The 22283-nt window shown below is 30.4% G+C and overlaps 1 protein-coding gene across 1 annotated transcript in view; it reads right to left on the bottom strand.

Annotated features, from left to right (window-relative positions):
• Nucleotides 1-21923, bottom strand: part of LOC113367517 (RIMS-binding protein 2-like) — a 29835-nt gene extending 7912 nt beyond the window's left edge. Inside the window, exons 1-15 of the mRNA XM_026609117.1 lie at nt 21902-21923; nt 20139-20400; nt 18624-18769; nt 18150-18261; nt 17173-17324; nt 16480-16746; nt 9161-9417; nt 6514-6651; nt 6297-6405; nt 2867-3021; nt 2501-2762; nt 2171-2352; nt 1307-1510; nt 679-809; nt 474-570 (exon numbers count right to left, since the gene is read on the bottom strand). Coding sequence (XP_026464902.1) covers nt 474-570; nt 679-809; nt 1307-1510; nt 2171-2352; nt 2501-2762; nt 2867-3021; nt 6297-6405; nt 6514-6651; nt 9161-9417; nt 16480-16746; nt 17173-17324; nt 18150-18261; nt 18624-18769; nt 20139-20400; nt 21902-21923 — 2496 coding nt within the window. The remainder of the gene's footprint in view (nt 1-473; nt 571-678; nt 810-1306; nt 1511-2170; nt 2353-2500; nt 2763-2866; nt 3022-6296; nt 6406-6513; nt 6652-9160; nt 9418-16479; nt 16747-17172; nt 17325-18149; nt 18262-18623; nt 18770-20138; nt 20401-21901) is intronic.
• Between the last annotated feature and the right edge of the window lie 360 nt (nt 21924-22283).

Here is a 22283-nt window from a genome sequence, read left to right as displayed (position 1 = left end):
GTATTGTTATTTGAGGCTATGGAAAAGTCAGATTAAATGTATTTTGTTTCGTGTATTTTTCGGTATGTATATTCCTAATTGCCGTTATTCATGGCCAAAGATTGTCGTAGTTAGAAATATGACCCTTTACTATTCAATAAATTATACATTGAAGCTATTCTTGAACACAATTTCATCGTTCTGTATCTTTGAAGTACTATTTTTGTATTTTCTGGAAAAAACCGTATACCTAAAAGGTCATAAAACTGCCTGTGAGACGAGAAAGCGACAGCTTCGTTCCCAAAGCAAAAACGCAGTAACAGATTTAGTACCAGTTTAGAGAAGTCGGATATGACAAATCCGACGAGACAACTCCACTCGGATTCACTCCGAGGGAGGAGTTGGATCGGAGTGATAACTCCAGAGTGAGTTACCCATCTCTAGCGTACAACTACTACATTTAATTGATGTAAATAATTATTATTATCACTGACCTTTATAGTTTCACCTTCACTAAATGGCAGTTCCTCATCACATGCGTCAGGATTAGGACTCATCGTTGTTGGATCATAATCGAATAATGCAACAAACCTGAAAAATAATTTGTTTTTAAAGTATTAAATTTATTTTGATACTTATACCATATGGGTTCGAAAATAATAATTAATTATATATTTAATGAATGGTCCTAATAATTACCATCTGGGGCGTTTATTGGCAGCTCCTTGTTGCATTCCTCTTCCTTGTTGTGGCCTAGTGTTTGTTGCTTGGCGTCCAACCGCAGTTTGTCCATAATAACCAGTTTGCGCAGTGTTGCCTGGCTGATTACCCTGTAAAAAATCATTTTACTTAAATTAATAATCATTTGAAAATAATTTAATAAAAGTAGGTGAAAAGTTTAGCCAATTATCTATTATTTAAAAATTTGAAATTTTGTATTGCTGACCTCTCAAAGGACCAGCGCCAATACACTTAGGTATGACGAGGGGTCCTTTGTAATTGATATAAAATAAAAATATCAAAAAATTGATAACTATATAAATATATATACGTATATACAAAAACTAAGTTCCTCAAATAATCAATATATTTCAAATTTTTCATGCTTTATCATATTTTCAAGTTTCTATTTCTACTTTCTATGACTACTCCATTCACTACGATCAGTTTATATATGTTCAGTACATGATTTTGTCATATGTAAATTTTGATGTAATTTTGTGACATGGGTACGTTGATGCATTTCAATGAGTGGAAGCATGTTATTGCGTTTTGCCTTTGAAGCGTACCTGCTCCTTGCTATCTAACTTTCTATAAACCAACTTACTGATGTGGGATTAGGAGGCCTTCCACGTTCCGTGTGATTTCTTGGAGGCGGATTTTGGTATTGTCCAGACTGCTGTTGTGTTTGGCCACCTCTTCTTCTAGGATCCTGATAATCATCTTCCGAATAAGGCTGGTCCAGTCCCTGTTGACCGTGCATCATGGCTTCTTTTGTGATCTCGATGGCAGGTATTGATGAACCGTGTTGCTTTATGGCGGAAGTAATGAACATTATGATAGACTAAGCTAATCTACAGGGTATATTGCCATTCCAGGATGATATTGATTAATTTGCATATTGCATAATATTAATTAAACCCATGTTTCTACGGCAAATTATATTCCAAATAATATTTAATATCAATTTTCAACACCAATAAGTTATTCATATTAAACATATTCAAGTTATATTTAGTTTAAAATTCTCTAGTTGATTGAAATTATCGAACCATAATCTAGTTTTAAGCAAGCATACAGAAATCTAAAATACTAATCAATGCATGCTAAAATAATGACAAAAATTTTATAAATATCGGTCCGAAGTAAAATTTGAATACAATTTTCCAATAGCAAAATTTTCAAATTATATATATATATATATATATATATTAATATATATATACATATATACATATATACATATATACATATATGCATCTATATATTGAAAAGGGCATATTGATAATCTTCAAAAATCATCTTTAAATTTAAGGATATTAACCAAATGTATTAGAATAACTTTATATGCTGTGACAAAAGATTATTATATAAATATTCAACAAAAAGGATGCACTAGATTAAATTTTTTTTATATATTACAATTAAATCCTTTCGTCAAAAATTGATTTTAAACTTAATTTCTCCATACCTGATGCATCGGAAAAATTTCTTTATCGCTGAGGTTCTCGTCATGTTCAATAACTTGCTGCTGTTGATGTTGCTGCATACCAGTACGCTGTTGCTGTTGCTGCTGGTGTTGGCGCATATGAGGAGGCATTCCAGAATGTGGCGCCCTTTGTGCTCTGTTTGCTGCACTTGCTCGTACTACACCTACAGGTGGAACATATAATTATAAAATTAACCAGAGCATATCCAGGGATAGATGATAATACATTCAGAAAGGTGACGACATTTGAATCGTATGAAGTTATAGATTTTAATTTCTAAGTAAATATATCAAGTAAATCTATGATCTGACCTGGTATAGGCGTAGGTGTGCTATCAGCAGATTGGCTATCGCGAGATTTGGTTCTAACAGTAACAGCTCTCGGATTCAGACCCATCAATTTACCGATATCTATCAGAGCATGGTCTCCAGTAGGTGAATCTACATCGGTAACTTTTTTGCCATCAGCATAAACTGCATAACCAGTCACTGGTCCGGAAGACGGCGGACGTGTTACAGGTTGCCATGTAACTAACAATGTACCATCCTGTGGACCAGCTTCCACGAGAATATCCTTCAGAGAAAAATAAAATTAATTTTATTTGTAGTAAGATACGTATGTTGGCACAAAATTGAGAAGTAAATCAATAGTAAATATCAATCAATTTCGAAACTCACTTGAGGTGGGTCTGGCAGCCCTTTAGCAAGCGTCCTAAAGTCTGTATAAGCTCCAGGAGCTTCTTCTGGTGGAGGCGCAGGTGGTGGTCCTTGACCTGGTGCTCGTAAATGTTTTGCTCGTACAGTGACCCGATATTGTGTACTTGGTGAGAGACCTTTTTACGGACATAAAATATATTATACATCTTTGTTGTACATATATGTGAATATAAAATTAGCATAAAGTTAAGAAAAGTAATAAGTATTTTGCTATTCAGTGGGGTTTGTCGGTTTCAAAAACCGGTTTTAAAAACCGTTTTTTTGCGAAAATTATGGAATTTGAAAACCGATTTTTAAGTGAAAAAAGTCGGTTTTCACTGTATAAATGGAAAATGACAAATCTAGCCAAATATAAAAGATAGATGAAAGCGTTTTGATTCTTGAAATCATATCGGTTCAATAGCATTTGATATTTTATTAGTCTGCAATGGTTCCCAGAAAGGTTTTGTATATACTTATTTAGATTTTTATACCAGTATATATACTAATTTAAATCAGTGTGACTTATTCTTGGAGAAGTAACTTCCTCTACTCAAACTTAAAAAAAGAGTTTGAAGAGATGCCACAAATAAAAGAACAAAAAGCTTAGAATTATTATTACAGGCTTTAAAAACAATTAAGCATAATTTGGTCGCAAGTATGAGAGTATTTTCTATTTTAGAAAATTTTGTGAGTAATCAAAGGGCATATCTAAGTAACAATTCGATAGACGACTCAGTTTTTTGAAATCATATTTTCTTAAACAAAAAAACAATTAGAATGTTTAAAATTAATTAATTAAAATTGTTCGAAACAGACAATATCCAAGTTTATATATTAGCTTAATTGTTTTTAAAATTAAAATTGATACTAGCAAGTATGTATCAACATGTTTCTAATATTTCTTTTTTTTTAATTTAATGCATTTTTTTATTAAAAAATGTATTATTTTTATTTATTCGAAAACTTTCCTTTCACCATCATAAAAATATTTTCATTCTTATATAGGAAAATGATGCATGAATAACGAAAAATTATTTTCAAAGTTATTTAATCAAGATAAACTATTATTGTTTATTTCTACTAATTAAAATTAAAATAATTTTGTTTACTATTTATAAAATTGAACAATTTATAAATTCAGTCAAATACTGTAGTGCAGTAAACGGAGCGTTTTAGGTCTGAATTTTTTTACTGTGCTCCGAATTGAATGAAATTTTGGAATTAGGTTCATCTTACCCTCAAGTTTAAAAGTGAAAACAATTCGGGTTGCGCCATCACCCCCCGGGGGGGATGACACCCCCTCTCAATTGTGTAATTACATTTTTTCAAAATAACGTCGGAAATCGATAGAAGAACTAATTATAACAATAAAATGTCTCTTATAGTTTTTCAAAAAAAACTAATACTTTTCAAGTTATAGGCCACTAAAGATTCATATATTTTTGGCGCTTTCCTTCGTTTTTTTGCAAATATCTCCTAAAATATACATTTTAACGAAAATCATGTAATGAACAAAATAATGTCAATAAAAATCTTAATAAATCGGTATTACATAAAGTGTTCTAGGAAAAATATTAAGCAAGATTTGAAAGAGCAAAGTCGTTTTTTATTTCGTTCAAGATTTAATTGTTGTATTCAAAGCCATCTAGTGTCGAAGTTTTACATTTTATGCATTTCGGTGAAATTGGGTTTTATAGTGCTCAACATAAGCTTTAAAATGAGTGCTGTTACAAGTTTTTTGCGTGTAAAATGAGTGAGCTATCATGCAAATAAGAAGCATATACGAAGTTTTTTTCTTTTAAATCATATGGTTTAATGAGCGCCATTTCCACCAGAATTACAGTAATTCACATTCCATCTAGAATTCACTTTATTATAGACATCTTGATGGATTCTAGCAGATTCACTACTTCAGTACAAACTATTTTCAGAAAACTCACAATTTTATAAAAACTTTTTTTTCCAATTTGCGCGACCGCGCAGTCTTTAAACATTCATAACTGTCAATTTTTGTGTAAAATAAAAATTATAAAAAACAATAATAAGCCAGAAAGATCCCTTTGATTCTTATCTATATGCTTTTATACGTATCTTTTATTCTTTTTGAGATATAATGAAAATAATTTCGATTTTCAAAAAAATCAGAAAAAAAGTTTTTATAAAATCGTGAGTTTTCTGAAAATAGTTTGTACTGAAGTAGTGAATCTGCTAGAATCCATCAAGATGTCTATAATAAAGTGAATTCTAGATGGAATGTGAATTACTGTAATTCTGGTGGAAATGGCGCTCATTAAACCATATGATTTAAAAGAAAAAAACTTCGTATATGCTTCTTATTTGCATGATAGCTCACTCATTTTACACGCAAAAAACTTGTAACAGCACTCATTTTAAAGCTTATGTTGAGCACTATAAAACCCAATTTCACCGAAATGCATAAAATGTAAAACCTCGACACTAGATGGCTTTAAATACAACAATTGAATCTTGAACGAAATAAAAAACGACTTTGCTCTTTCAAATCTTGCTTAATATTTTTCCTAGAACACTTTATGTAATACCGATTTATTAAGATTTTTATTGACATTATTTTGTCCATCACATGATTTTTGTTAAAATGTATATTTTAGGAGATATTTGCAAAAAAACGAAGGAAAGCGCCAAAAATATATGAATCTTTAGTGGCCTGTAACTTGAAAAGTATTAGTTTTTTTGAAAAACTATAAGAGACATTTTATTCTTATAATTAGTTTTTCTATCGATTTCCGACGTTATTTTGAAAAAATATAATTACACAATTGAGAGGGGGTGTCATCCCCCCGGGGGGTGATGGCGCAACCCGAATTGTTTTCACTTTTAAACTTGAGGGTAAGATGAACCTAATTCCAAAATTTCATTCAATTCGGAGCACAGTAAAAAAATTCAGAGGTTATACCCTTTTTTCCTCTCCGTTTACTGCACTACTGCTCTAAATTTCACTACATTTGCGGATAAGTTACAGAATATTCGAGCAAAAATTTATTTTCTATATAAAATTCGAAAACTAGTTAAAACCGGTTTTTTAGTAAAATTAAAATTCGAAAACCGGTTTTTTGAAATGTCGGTTTTTGTATAAACCCTACTATTCAGTAACATTAGGTTAGATGTCAATAGTTTATATATATATATATATATATATATATACATGTATATATATATATATATATATATTTATATATATAATAATAGAAATAGGAATATATTATATAATAATAGGAAAGACTAACACAGAATAATTGTAAGTTGGATTCGAATAATTGAAAATTTGTACGTAAAATAGAAATGCAATGCATAGATATCATTTCACTTCAGAAACAATTGGTGGAAAGCACGCACAAATAAAAAATATATATGCGTATCAATTTCTTACCTGTGATTGTATGCCTATAAACTCCGGGTTTCAAAGTACGTACTTCTACATTATTCACGCATACCACGTGCTGATGGTTTGAGTTTGCGGGTAGCCATGTTATTACAGCCTGAAATTTCAAATTATAATCCATACAAGTTATAAGATTAACTGACTGTGATAATTGCGTGTGTAACGCGTAAAAGAACTATTATTTGAATAATTGTCACGATTTTACCTGTGAACAAGTAACGTGGTGGGCACGCACGCTGCTGGGTCCCAAATGGGCAGTATCCCGCCCTATTACCATAGTACAAGCGGCATCGCGTGATGTTCGCCGATTGACGGTCACTGAACGGACACTTATTCGATGCGGCTATAAAAATAATATCACTTGGATTAGTTGATAAATGATTAATTATATATTGTAGTTTCATGTGACTTTTTGATATCACGCTTGATAAGGAAGGAAAATAAGTTGCCACGGTAATTATATTATATTGTTTGTGTATGTGCAAAACTTATATTAAAATCAAAAGCATATATTAATATTTATGATAATAAGGTAACCATACGTCCCGGTTTGGACAGTCCCAGGACAGGACAGGACAGAATTTTTCTAAATGCAATATTTGTCCGGGATCTTTCCAGGTTTTTGAAAAATAAAGGTTCAAATTGAATCATCGTTATTACTTGATAATAAAATTATAACTGCTCATCAAATATCTGAAAATGTTATACCCCAGAGAAAATTGTCATATGAAAAATCCTAAGGTAAGTTACAACAACTCCTCACATTTCTAATTTTAAATTTTTATGAATGCACAAATTCTGAGGACAAACTTTTTGATTGCCTGGTCAAACGCAACTACCTGGTCAAAGTCCTAAATTTTATTAATTATGCAGCATAATTCAATTTGAAGGTAAGTAAGTTAATTATGAAGAAAATAGAAAATTGAGAATTTAAAAGCCTAAATTTTTATTTTATGCAAAAAATATTATTAGTTATCTTTAATCATATTTAAATTTGAACACCCCCCTCCTCATCGTCCTGGATTACTCTTACTCTAAGTTGCCATCCTGGTTTTAGCATAGAAATATAGTCACCTTAATATATTAATATATATGCGATTAGGGATTTAGTTTGTAGATTTTTAGATAATATATAGTTCAAAAAAACAACAACTCATAGGTAATGTATGTAATTTTTTTTATATATTTTCTTTTTTTTTTTTAAAAAAAAACAAGAATTTTTGTCCTATGAGCTGTTGTGTTCAAACTTCTCCATTTACGTCATTATTTAGATGGCAACCCAAAGGTTGATCTATCTATATTTGATAGATCATTTTTAGTTTATTACTAGATTTAATATAATAGTGATCACAATATATTATTTAATTAATTACAGAGATGCTTTCAGGATAAGTTCCTTAATATGATTATTATTTGTTCTAAATTACATAAACAAAAAATAATAACTTAATCGAAATTTTTCCTTATAAACTATAATGTGCACCAGCCATTTTTTTACTATTAAGTTACTATATACCTAAAAGTGTTGTTATAAAAAGTTTTCAAGTTTCAAATGAAATTATTTAATTATTATAATTAACATAATAGTGGCCATAGATTATTTAATTAGATGCAGAAATGCCCGGAAAGGGCTTCAAAATATATTTTGAAAATATATTACCAACAAAGAAAATTAATTGAAATAAGGTTAATGAAATAAAAATATATGACAATTTGCCAAGCAAGAATGTTGAAGTAAAGAGTCATGTGTATATTTGTGATATAAAAGTAACTAATTAGGAGTAACAAAACAAGTGAGTAAAATCAGAGTATCTGTAGAATTGGACTAGGCTACGAGATTCAAAAAACATCTGAACAAAATTAATTTAATCAACTCTCCGATATACATATGTGGACACGAAGAAGAATCTCATTACCACATTTTTTGAGTTGCCCTTGCACGAAAAAAATATGATTAGCTTTAAAAAGAGAATTTTAAGTTTCCCACTAACATGCAACAATTACTCATAAATAATTTTGAAAGAATATATAGTATTATAAACGAAATTCTTAATGAGAATAGTTTAGATACATTATTTATAAAATTGTATTTATTTGGTATATATGTAATTATATGTATTGATATGATATATTACTGTAAATAGTTTTTTTTTTGTGTATCAAGAGTTGACAATATGATTTATGTTAGATGCCATTACAATAAATAAATAAATGAAAATAAGCAAGTTTTCACAATATTTGGAATAATAAGTAGTAATTATGTTAGTAGTCAATGGGTAAATATTTTGGAAAATTCTACAAAATTCTAATATTAGTTTCATACACTGTATCCCCATTTGTAACCAAAGGCATTTTCAAGAGTAGTATTTCAGGGGTTACCAAATACCCTGAGATAAATTCGTAAAAACACCATCATAGTCCCTTTTCGGCCGACTATTGTAAATTCATCAAATTTATTGAATGTCCTTTACTGGACAGTTGTAAATAAAAGAGATAATAAAAATAATAATAATAATAATAATCTTACCCCAAACTATAATAGCATATTTGGTTTATGATACTGTTGAAAATAAATATGATCAAGTGCAGGGACAAAATTCAACTGATTATGAAAGTGATTTTTAAATTTAATAAAACGTTATTGTGGATTATATTATATACATTACTTGTATATATGAAATAAATAAATTATAATATTGTTTTTTTTTGTTTTCTTTTAAACTATCATAAAAAACAAGTATTAAAATTTCGGTAAGACATGCGATTTTTCGTATGCATATACATATAAAAAATGCACAAATTCAAATGCTGCGAATTGCTCTTTAAAACAAATAAACCATCTTCCAACTCACTCTATTACTATCGACTCCTTCCACCAGCGCCCTGGTCCTCTCGCTCGCCTTCACCGTGACCTTGAGCACGCCGTCCACGTACACGTGGTAGCTGTCGACCTGCGCGGATCCTGGTGGATCTGGTGCGCTCCATCCGATCAGGACGCTCTTGTTCAGCTGCCGCTCCAGTGTTAGGTGTCGAGGAGCAGGCACTAGCACCGAGAACATCACGTCAGTGCATGATGATGCATCGTCGTGAACATGGCGCGCCGTTGACGCTGTGGTCACCAATACGCGAATGACGTGAAGTATGGCGCGAATTTAGACGGAAACATGGATTGAACGATTTGCGGAAGCGTCTCGCCATACAGATAATGAGGAATGATGGAATTAAATTGGACACGAGGTTTGTTACTAATTGTTAATTACACAGGTCCGCAAAGTAAAAAAAGGTCATCTTATTGGGTGTGCGATATATGTTTTCTATGTACTTTTTAACACTAAATACGAATCTAGAGTCAAAATTAGGGGTCAAACTGCAAACAATCAAAAATTTAAAAAAATCAAAATTTCGGATCTACAAATGGCCCTGGCTTTTTTACCTTAAATGAACTACTGATTTCTGCAACGTTTTTATTTTATTGTGCATATTTTTGTAGAATTTAGCAGAAATTTGCAAATATATCTGCAAATGTGTTTGCAGATTACTCAGAGGCAATCAAAAATATATATTATCAGTTTGCTGCTGGCATAGTCATAAGTACCAAAGCAAGCTCATCTACCACCCAAACATCCTTGAAAGAAAGCTGCTAGGACAAATATTTCTCAGAATATTGAAAAATATATCCTAATAAACGATCAAAAATTAAAAAATAACAAAATCTCCGATCTACTAATTGGCCCTGGCTTTTTTACCTCAATATTTACGAATTTCTGCACTCTTTTTTTTCTTTTTTTATTGAGCATCTTGTTGTAGAATCCAGCAGAAATCTGCAAATATATCTCCAAATATATTTGTAAATGTGTTTGCAGATTACTCAGGGGCAATCAAAAATAAATATGTTTTTAGATTGCTGCTGGCATAGTCATAAACACCAAAACGGGCTGCCCACCCAAATATCTTTGCAAGGAAGCTGCTAAAACAAAAACTTCTTAAAAGATTGAAAAAAAATATAAAAGACAATCTTCTGTTTTCCCATATTCATATATATAGTCTAAAATTGTTTCAGAAAGTCTGAAAATATTCTAGATAGTGTGAAAACGTAGTAGATAGTTTAAAAAACATAGTAGATAATCTGAAAACGTAGTAGATTTTTTGAAAATATAGTGGATTGTCTGAAAACGCAGTAGATAGTCTGAAAATGTTCTAGATAGTCTGAAAGCGTTGTAGGTAGTCTGAAAGTGTTTTGTTTATTAAAAATAAACTTCTGAAAACGTTACAGATAGTATAAAAATGTTCTAGATGATATAAAAATATGCTAGATAGTCTAAAAATATTGTAGATAGTCCTAAATTATTGTAGATAGTCTGAAAAGCTATTTTACATTGGCTGTAAACGTTTTAGGTAGTCTAGAAACGTTGTAGATAGTCTGAAAATGTTCTATATAGTCTATTTGACAATCTATATCTCAACACTGTGAAAAACTACATCAACGGATGCAGTTCTTAGTTTTTATTCTACTCCGTACCATGTACAATTGGTTACATATCTTATGTAGATAGATTACCAAATATATATATATATATATAGTTAAAAAAAGGATTCTACAAAAAGAAACTCAAAAACAATAAGCTATGGAGAAATCCGTTTCATAGAGCATTTGTAGAAAGGAAGGCCAGGAAGCAACATAAATTATAAGATTTTAATTATCATGCAGAAGAATCACTGGATCAAAGATTTTGTTGTTATTTTTTATAAGGTTTTGTTTTTTTGCAGCGTGACCCTCAATTTTGACTTCAGATTCATGTTCAGCATTAAAAAGTACATAGGAAAATACATGTTTTAATACCCAATACAGACAACTTGTGGACCTGTGTTATTTTATAGAAGCTATTTCTTTAAAATGTGTGTGATTATGATTAATTTTATGATTACGGAAGTTAAAGTATAAGATAGGTTTTTTCTTAATTTTAGAATCTGATATTCATAATGACATTCTGTGTATGTGATTGCTATATGAAGAGTATTATGGATCTACAAATAGTAGGCAGAATAGCAATCACAATTTCGGTTTGTACAAAAATATTAAACAAAATAACTTAATAAAAGCTACACTTAACTTATTTTTAGGACTGAACTTCATGATATAATCATAATTTTAAAAAAATGACAATTGTAGTTAGTATTTTGTACACATGATAAAGATTCTACCTTGTATGGCGAGAACGTTTTTGAACATAAAATATACTGCTAAGTGTTGCCAACAAATAATCAATTAATTAAAGTTCAAACAATTATTTCAACATTTATATAATATTTTTCTAGCATTGAAACTCATTGAATAATGATCGCTATAAAAAAATAAACAAATCCTTTAAAATATGATTTGTTTTGTGCCAGTAACTTAGTAACTGCTTTTATGATCTACAAAATGGTAACAAAATAATTTTATGTTATGTGCCTTTGTAAAACATATTTCTCACGATTATATTTGTGACGGTGCTGATTATATGACATGAATGTAAAAACGCAAAATACTTATAATAACTTTATTATATAGCATATAATACGCTACAATAATGGTGATCCAATAATTTTAGGGTAAATTATTTTGCCTTTTTGAGTATTGTGATAGAAATGTGGTGAAATTATTAAATGATCAATATCAATTATCTTAACAATTATGTAATAATTAGATGACTTTAGGCATATCAGGTTTTAGTAATTTTAGTAGTGCAATTGCAAATGTGTTTTAACGAAATTTTAAATGATTTCAAAATGTTTTAATCAAAATATCTCAAAAATTGATATGAAAACGCGTGCATAGTGTGTATGGATGAATGTTTTCTTCTAATAATTTTATAAAATACGTACCCGCCTCGGGCGGATTAAGAGCCATAATACCCACACTTTACTATTTCATCTTGATTTTCATAAATAAACTGCAAATGTCAACATTATCAGTAGAAAAATATATATTTTACGTGCTCCACCAGTTTGCATCATGAAAATATTTTACAAGGAACAATTTTTAAGATACATTTATACAAGCACAAAAAATTCATTGAGTCGTTAAAGAGTTTTTGGCAAAAGGAGCACATTACTGCGTTAGCGAACACTCATTTGTCAAAATTCAGCATTGACGCACATATAATTTCCTTGAGGTTTCCCATGTAGGTCATACGATTAAACCTTGGCAACACTAGTCAGTACATACTCGGAAAACCAACGACTAAGTAAATTAATCCGCGCACTGTTTCGATTCAAAACGCCGGAATTATAACATTTAACATAAAAAACACTAAACTGTTGATATAAAAAATAATAAAATAAAATATGTCATAATCACGATTCTTAACAAATATTATCACACTCGTCTCCAAGAACGCGAAGATTACGAATTTGATCCCAAGTTTGGGTACGACAGATCCTCGTGATAACGGTTGCGATAACTGGCAAAGTTAGTGCGACGATGTAATATTATAATCTGACTTGGAAAATCGCAAAATCGACTAAAAACAATTGTGCGGACGATGTATAAGAAAACCAGTTCTGGAGTCGACGGGAACTTGGATGTATTCCAAAAATATAGAAAATCAATTGTGCCACCGGAGTTCCCGCCAAGGACCTTATTGCGTGTGTGCACATGGCCGCCTAACATTGTATGCGGACGACTGTGGAAATATTAGTGAGAGCTTTCGCATTATATGTTAGTAGTTACATCAGTGTTATTAGTAATGAGGACGTACTAACATATATAATGCACACACACATATATATATTGGGGTGGTCCTTGATATGGACATTTTCGAATTTCCTTGCTCCCAAGGGCTCAAATGGTTCCAAATTGATAAAAAACAATTCTCTGAAAGTTTTAGCTCTTAATAGTAACTTTTAGATAGTGCGCAATTCAATCAAACTTCGTATGGAAATTGCATGAAAAAAATTTTGAAAATTAAAAAAAAAAATTTTTAGGTATAACTTAGCGACAAATGAATTAAAAGTGAAAATTTGTGTCATTTTTTATTGAAAATTCAACGCTCTGCAAAATTTTTAACATTTTCATGCTATTTTCATACAAAACTTTGATTAAATTGCGCTCTATCTAAAAGACAATATTAAGAGCTAAATCTTTCAGAGAATTGTTTTTTTATCAATTTGCCCTTAGGAGCAAGGAAATTCGAAAATGCCCATATTAAGGACCACCCTAATATACATATGTGTGTGTGTTTTTATATATAATTGAAGTAGTTCTAATTTTTTTAGTTTAAGCTTTAGAGTTTTCATATTAGAAAACTTTTGGTTTCAAACATTTAAATGCAAAAAGTGAATTTCTTTAATTTTCAAATATTTAAAAAGCGTATAATTGATCAGAAAAACAAATTATTTGTTTTAAATAGTTCCTGAAGAAAGAGACATACCATATCGGCGAAACGTCAAATAAATATTTCAATAATTTTTCAAATATTTGTAAAATAATATAAATATCTAGTAAAAATATATGAATGAAATAATTGTCACTCATTTTGAGAATTAGCTAAATAATTTTTTAATTTACGATTTTGAGTTCAATTTTTTTTTATGCCGATGCAAAACTATTTTGAATTGCATGATTAATAATTGTTTAAAAATTAAACAGCCAATCAAAATTTAAATACCACTTTGAAAGTAAATTCTATGTTAATAGAGTCAATAAATTAATTTATTCAATTTGTGTAGCAAGTGTACCTCAATATAATTATATTTGTTAAGAATAACATAAGTATTAAATTAGTGATTATTAGAATTTGAAATTATAAATGAAATTTTCTTTTATAAAAAGTTTATATGTTCAAAATCTAAATCTTATATGATTGAAAATAGTAGCTAGGTATGCACGGACAAAATGACATGGTATCTTGTTTTTTCATGATATTTATTTATTGAATTTTCATTATATTTATTTATTGAATTATTAAATTAGTCTCGATCATTTTTACTCATCTTAGATGTATTGACATAATCTTTTATTGAGTAAGTGAGTAATTACTGCCAGTAATATTGTCTTTTACTAGGAAGTCTTTTACTGGGATAATCAAGAAGGAACTATAATAACATATTTATTAAAGAAGAAGGTAACAAATCCTAAAAACTATTTTGTCCATATAGTGTAGACAAAATGACATAAGGGGTAAAAAAATATACTGAAAAATCGTTTGGGCTTCTTTGAAACATTAGCATATAACGCATGACACCAAAGGGTACAAATTATATATCGAAATAAATCTTCGATGGGCTCAGAACAAAAAAGGGGAGCTTGCAATAAATGCAAAATTATTAATATTACTGGTAGAATTTTTGGTAAATTTAGTTAAAGTAAAAGTTAGGGGTCATTCACATTAGGCAGGTTTCAATTTTTTTTTCTTGGCCTAGAATGAACCATCCTGTAGTTCTTGCAAAATAGTACTATGTCATTGTGTACTTGTATTTAGTATTTTTTGGCCTCTAATGAACCATCCTTTAGTTCTTGCAAAATAGTACTATGTCATTGTGTACATTGTATTGTACAAGTATGTCATTTTGTCCGAAAGTGAATTAAAATAAATAAATTATCAAAATGCCACCAAACATATGACCATTACAATAAAAATGATAGATTCATTAGTACTGACATAAGTTTATTGATTTGAATAGAAATTATTATAAATAACAATAAAGAGGTCAAAAAAATCAAAAAAGCACCCTTAAAATAAACTTTTGAAAGCGCGATACACGTTTGAACTGATTACTCCAAGTGTGACAATGACGTTCTACATCTGACAGGATTGCGATTAAGGCTTTCTTATACAGTCGCAAAAACGTCACTAAAACTAGCCAATTTTTAAATATGGCCACTGTATCATATTGTCCATTCATACTAATTTTTCCGTATTTTCTATACTTTTTATTCTTTCCGGTATTGTTAAACAATAACCTTAGCATATAAATATCTGCGTTTAAACCGAATTTGAAACCTTTGCTCAGTGTCAACGTTACAAAACTTCATATGTATATCTTCCACAGATAAAAATTTGATTAAAAAAATATATATACAATTTCCACAGGAGTCGTATTTCAGAATAAAGCAAAATGTTTTGTGTTATTGTTCGTCAATGACGCGCCATGTTATATGAACACCAAGTATTTATTACAGTCTAAACATTTTCCATTGTTTATGTACTCAAAGTCAATGACTTGTTAATGAACAATGCAGTTTCAAGTTTTATAAATTACATGTTTACATTATATATCGATATCATAACATCATACATCGTTGGTCTACAAGCTAATACTATTGTGTTTTTGAGACGTGCAGTGCAAAAATAAACAAAACGAAAATTAAATAAGAGGGTAATTCGAGAACAGATGATTGATGAATTAAATATGTTTAACAAAATAAACTGAAAGTAAGATATTCAATAATAAATCTAATGAAGCGCAAAAGCGATAGTTCTAGGTATCACCTTATCGTTAGTTTTCCAAGCATTCAATTTATAATTAATGATTAGAAATTAAACAATCGAATAATATTTGGATAACATCTAATTTAATTAACTGAGTTAATAATTAGTCCTTTATATTGTAACTTTTTTATTTCTTATTAAAAAATACACTTGTCAGACATTAAATTAAAAGTTATCCAAATATAAATTTTTCATAGTAATATGATAAGTCGTATTGTTTTCAAGATAAGTGTGTGCATGTTATATTAAACTAATTAATACTGTAAAGCAATTAAGTTTCATGAAAGTGTGTGAGAAATTAAAGTAAACTTTTGCAACTATTAATGATTTACTATTTTACTAACACATCAATATGCTAAATCTACAATATTAATGCATAATGTTGATTTAATAGACACAACAATCAAAGTAATCGTCCGATCAAAAAAATATTTATAGTTTCAATGTTTGTATAAAATCAATATAAGTTAGAATTTATGCTCTGTTTTGATAATAAAATGTATTATCTTTTGCTGATTCTTTCATTAGAAGTTAGTTTTCAAGTATTAAAAAAAGTTATATCAAATTTACTATTTTCAATATTCAAGAGAATCTAAATCTATTCAAGAGAATTTCTATGAATTTATGGTGTAAATCTGCATTTTATCAGAAGTTAGTTTACATGCATTTTTTCTAATATAATATCTAATTCTCATTACCTGTATCTAGTTCGTCCTGATCTTGAGCTCCTGATGCAGCAGGGTCGGTAGGCATGTGCGTCTGGTCCAGCCCGGCGACTGGATGTCTTCCTGTAATATCGCAAGGCGGCAGTTGAGGGACCACTGAGGTGCCAAGTCCAGCACTTGGCAGTGGTGGACATTGTGAAAGTGGCGGCAAAGGAGGCAGAGGAGCAGGTTCGCATGGGGCGTCATCTGCTTCGCGCAGGGTCGAAACTACTGCTTGGTGGAATTCTAGTAAGTCGTCACCTAAAAGAATAAAACGATATTTCTAATTATATAAAACTTACTTATTTCAAACATTTTTTTTGAAAAACCATACCCAGTAAACACCATGTGATGTGAGCGTCGGCAACAACCTGAAATCCACAAGCATTCCTTCGGCGCTGTGACACCCATGTATAACTTATGTGGACTTCAGATTGCTACCGCCGCCCGGTGTTTACTGGGTAAATAGTGTTTATGCAATTCGTGTTTGTTGCATTATTTTTACTGTATTTTTGTAATTGTATTAGTGTTTTATATTGTATAACTTAAATTAGACAAATTCATTAGTATTAGATTCATTATTCTATTACTGATGGCTCGTGTCATCAATATCCAATGGTAAAGGCTGTTTTCTCTTGGAAACATATTGCTATCTATATTTTAATTTATCATCTCAAAACTATTGACCTATTAATCTCTGCACAAAGTGTGCCGGTACAAGTCCTCGTCTGCCATCTAATAATTCTCCATCAAGGTATCCTCCAGTAGGTTCACCATGACCCCAGACCAAAAGATAATCTCCAGCACACAGCGCCAACTCGCCTTCTGCACCCTCAACACTGAAATCATATTGATATATAAAATAGCCTTTTTAATATTTTGGTAATACTATATTTCATACAAAATGGAAAGTTAGATATATTCAACACGACGCAATTATTCAAATTATTTATTTATTATTCGAAAACATATTGAAATGTGATAATGTGTATTTCTATATTTATCTTACATTGCAAACAATGGCGGATCCAGGGAGTGGGTCATGACTCCCCTCCCTGAGTTTGTCTTAAGACTTAGATAGAACACTAATTCAGCAATAAAATTACTTCATAATGATTTTATTTATGTATTTTGTTACCAAACACATTCTATAAATTCAATATGTGACTTATTATAGACGAACGGCGGAATCAAAGGCTCCTAAAATTTAAGGATTTTCTAATCGTATTGCTAATATATGTTCTGTACATAATTTAATTATGTGACACTCCCCTCCTGGCGTCAATGCTGTATCCGCCACTGATTGCAAATTTTATAATTTCATAAAAAATGGTAATAAATTGGTATTAAGTTTTAGATTTCGATTAGGCAACTTTGATGTCAAATTTCCAAGGTTATAGATCTCAAATATAGCCTCAAGTGAAAATCGCATCTTGTGGGTATAGTTGCATTTATATCGAGTCTATCGAGTTTAGTTATTTAGTCATAATTGGATTGGACGACTACTGGGTTGCCATCAATTCAAAAATCCATATAATAAAGTCAAAACAATTACTGAATACCCTAAGTGTGACAGATTGTAATTTAAAAAAAAGTTTTAGTAACGTTCTAAGTATCTATATGAATTAAAAATAATAAATGTTACATTTTAGGGACCAACTTACTCTGGTGGATCGTATGAAAATCTAGCTATGTAAACGCAACATCGACCTTTGCCTGGAATATCCAACATATCAACTTGTGGTTCTCCAAGTCCAGATCCGTTCAGAATTCTCGCTAAATAACAAATATTAAAATGTTAGAAATATTTAGAAGAAAATCAATCATGTATTAAATTATCCCAATGAAATATGTTGAAGAATATATTGGACAAAGCCAGAAAAAAATAATTCAAAATATAGCCGTATTGTATTAATTATAATTATTATTTTAAGACTATTTAGACCAAAAAAAATAGACTAGCAAAATTTAACAATATTTGGATTAGCAAATTATTTCCTCTTGGCATAACTTTTGTAATGGCAACAAATGACAAAATTATATATTTTGTTCTGTTATATTATTGTTAGCTATTTCTAAGGAAATCTTGCTATCCTGTTCTAGGTCATTTAAACAATTGTTTAAATAACTATACTCACAATCCAGTTCCATTTGATTGATTCTACTATTCATCGATCGATTCGCCAAATAGGATGTCGTATTTGCATTGTCTACCAAACCACCATACAGGGCCGATGAACCGTCCATCCATGTTGGTGGTACGGGTGAGCATGGTGTTGGAACTCTGGAAAAATCATTGAAAGAGACCATTGAAAAGCAATTCATTTGCGCAGGAGGTATTGTTATATACAGTTTTTACATATGTAGTCATAATATTAACTCTTTGGGGACGGCTGTCACCTGAGTGGACAAACATACTCTGTGAGACACAAGCTGTTTTATAAACAATGACTCAGTTTGCATCGAAACGTTGAATAAATAACTTATAGCAGTGATAAACAGTGTTGTATTTGAAAAATAATTTTAAGTTATTTTAGTAGTATTTTTAGCCTTTTCTTTGCTATATAGTCTTTTTTTAAATATTGCAAAACGACCAAGCGCTTTTAAATATGGCAAAACGACTGGTAAATTTTGTAAATGCAGCAGTAGTAGATGAGTTTCAAATAGGCATTCATACAGACAGATTTTGCGAAATCACTATTCGCACCGAAAATAGTGATGAATGTGATGATGATATTATCCAACCAACAAAAAGAAGAAGAAGTTCGACAAATTAAATAAAGAGTGGAAAGACATTAGCGAATGTGCCGATTCTCTTTCAATAATCGAGTTTGACATACAACAACAAATACCCTGAATACAAATACCAAGCAATATGAGACATCCAATAGATTATTTTACTTTAAATTTTACAAATGGATTATTAGACAATATAATAGAAGAAACAAACCATTATGGCAGCACAAAAATAAACAAATATACTGACTAATCAGTGGCATATTCTAAATGCGAGAGAAAGAAAAAGGGATTGTATTGTCTGTTCTGACAGAAAAGCACCAGGAGGAAGGCGGCAAACAACATTTTATTGTAAAACATGTCAAAATCAACCAGCTATGCATTTTGGAAATTGTTTTGAACGTCACCATTCTTTATGAAATGATCAAAAATAAATTAATATTATGAATGTATGTCCTTCAATGACCACAAACTTTTATCAAACAAATTGCATAACATACACAATGAAATCAAGTTTACAGCCGGTACAGTAGATTGTTTTGAAATCGGCGCCGTCCGGGAGTGATAATAAAGTAGTCATAATATAAATATTCCATGTTGTAAATGAATTAGGCAAATAAATTATTTATACATTTGGTGTTCATACGATAGTTTATTAAAGTTACTGCTAACGATTGAACACTAACCTCCAAATAACATATCATGAATTCTAATTACATTAGTTTTACTTTATTAATTTTATTTTATTATTTTAATTGCAACAAAATGCGCTTTATGTCATATCCATAGTGCCTTAGAATAAAACATGTTACCAAGAGTAGCTATTTCACTTATGGTAATATTTTGAACAAAATAAACGTGACCTTGATGTAAGTTGTGTGTCTAAGAATAACCATTAATTTCCTATTTCCTATTACCCACCTTTGACCAGTAGCATATCTCGAAACACCAAGTTCCATCTCCTCACCAGCGGTTTCATAACGTTCATGGATGATGCCTGCGCGGTAAGAGTCTGCGGCAGCAGCGATGACGGTTGCGTCTGCTGCGCACCCGACGTATATACAGTGCTGTAATATGAACCAACTCCGCCTGTAAGAGCGCTTGGAGCAGAACTGTTAGCTGCGCCTACTAAAGACTGCGTCAGAGCCGAAGATGCACCGTAACCTAAAGATGATGAACCTGGAGACATAAACACAAATTATAATAAAGTATTTTTCAATGTTCTTTAAACCATAATAACACTATAAATTTTATAGGTTCTATTACAAAATTAATTTTGCTATTCCAACTATATGTTAGGTACAATAATATGAAAGTTAAATATGAGCACTGTTGTTTAGTTTACAAAGCCCTAATATAATTTTAATTTACAAGATGTCATGTTAATTTTAAGTTACATCCAGCAGTTTTTTGTATAACTTCTATAAAAGTTTGCTGTGGGTGGGGTAAAAAGAGCCAACTAAACCTTCATCCGGCTTAGATGTAAACACAAAAAAATAGTAAATAAAAAATTTAATTGATTTAAAAAAAAACAATTTTACAAGAGATAATTAAATAAATAGTTATTTTAACTCCGCTAAGAAGGGTATGCGAGAACTATGGAGGGAGATAGTAAGGCAAAAATCTCCCTCAAGCCAATTTTATAACATTATTGACAAGAAAAGGATATAGATATATGGTGCACTATATAATTATGTACAATCAAATGAAATTATAAAATGTATATGACTAATTTATGTGTATACAAAGTCAATAAATAAACAAAAAAAAAATCCGTTGATGATTATTTCTGACGAATTAACAGATTAAGGTTATGTAAGTGTTATTTATGTGAAAAGTGTACCCATAAGATTTTATTTTGCATTGGTTAAATAATGTAGCTATTATTTCGTAAAATCCTTTTAAAATTAAAAATAAAGCATTGGACCTGTTTGCCACCTGGCCGTCTCATTATCCCCGCCCATAAGGTAAAAAGAACAAGTGACAATTTTTTAAAAATAGAAAACAAAACAAATTTCTACAATGATGAATCAGCTGAGAGTTTTACTGAACATAGTCAGATAGTTGTTTGTACGATATGTGTTATTTGTTATGATATAATTGGTTTGGTTTTCACAATATAATTGCTCAAAGTCAATTTCGACCATTGTGTCCCGCCCTACCCAAAGTATAATATAATAATAATAATAAAAATAAGAATTCTTTTTGCAATTGCAATTCTTACCAATATTTAAATTTTTTAAACATATTTATACTGAGCAACAGATTACATATTAAGCTATTTAAATTAAGCAGCAACGAATTAATATCATAATTTATTGTAAACTATGTATGTACTTGTGTAAAGTATTGTGCTCTTTGTATAAACATATTTTAGTAATGTATAAAAATATGATTTGCATTTAATTTTATTAGTTATTGTATCTGTATATATATTAAATTCTTAAATTGCTGTAGTCTTCAAGGCTAAATTATGCAAGAAAAAATTATATGAAGAAAAGTACATATATCAAAATTGTTGTACGTACAAAACTAGAAGTAGTAAAACATTTAGTGCTATTTTGGCTGATTCCTAATACTTGCAATGACAAATTTACTTGAATTAAATAACTATCAATATTTAGTATGTATGTTATATATCATATTTTGCTATTTTATGAATTTTTAAAATCTGTCTTACCTATGCCCATGAGGCCCGTCATAGTGGTTGGTAAGAGTAAGCGGCCGAACTGTGTGGCACTGGACCACCTGAGAGACCCAGAGAATAGGAGGCAGATCCTGGAGGTGGACATCCATAAGAGTTATGTGCAGATGACAGTACGGGCATGGTGCTGCTCTGACAAAGAGGTTGTCCTGGTCCTGCTCCCGTTACGGTTCCCGAAACAGTTCCTGATAAACCGCTAACACCCATAGCGGCTCTGGACGGCAAAGGTGAACCTGGGATAAAAATCATATGTGAATTCCAAATACTATTGAATGGATCGTAAGATATGAAACTAAAAATTTGATATAAGACCATTATTGTGACAAATGTATTTTACCTGAAGACATAGCGATCATAT

This window comes from Ctenocephalides felis, unplaced genomic scaffold (assembly GCF_003426905.1).
Source record: "Ctenocephalides felis isolate EL2017-DRISC unplaced genomic scaffold, ASM342690v1 CF-g0.4_SCAFFOLD_01170, whole genome shotgun sequence".
Lineage (NCBI taxonomy): Eukaryota > Metazoa > Arthropoda > Insecta > Siphonaptera > Pulicidae > Ctenocephalides > Ctenocephalides felis.
Note: the sequence above shows the minus strand (reverse complement) of the source record. Positions and strands in the feature narration are given on the sequence as shown.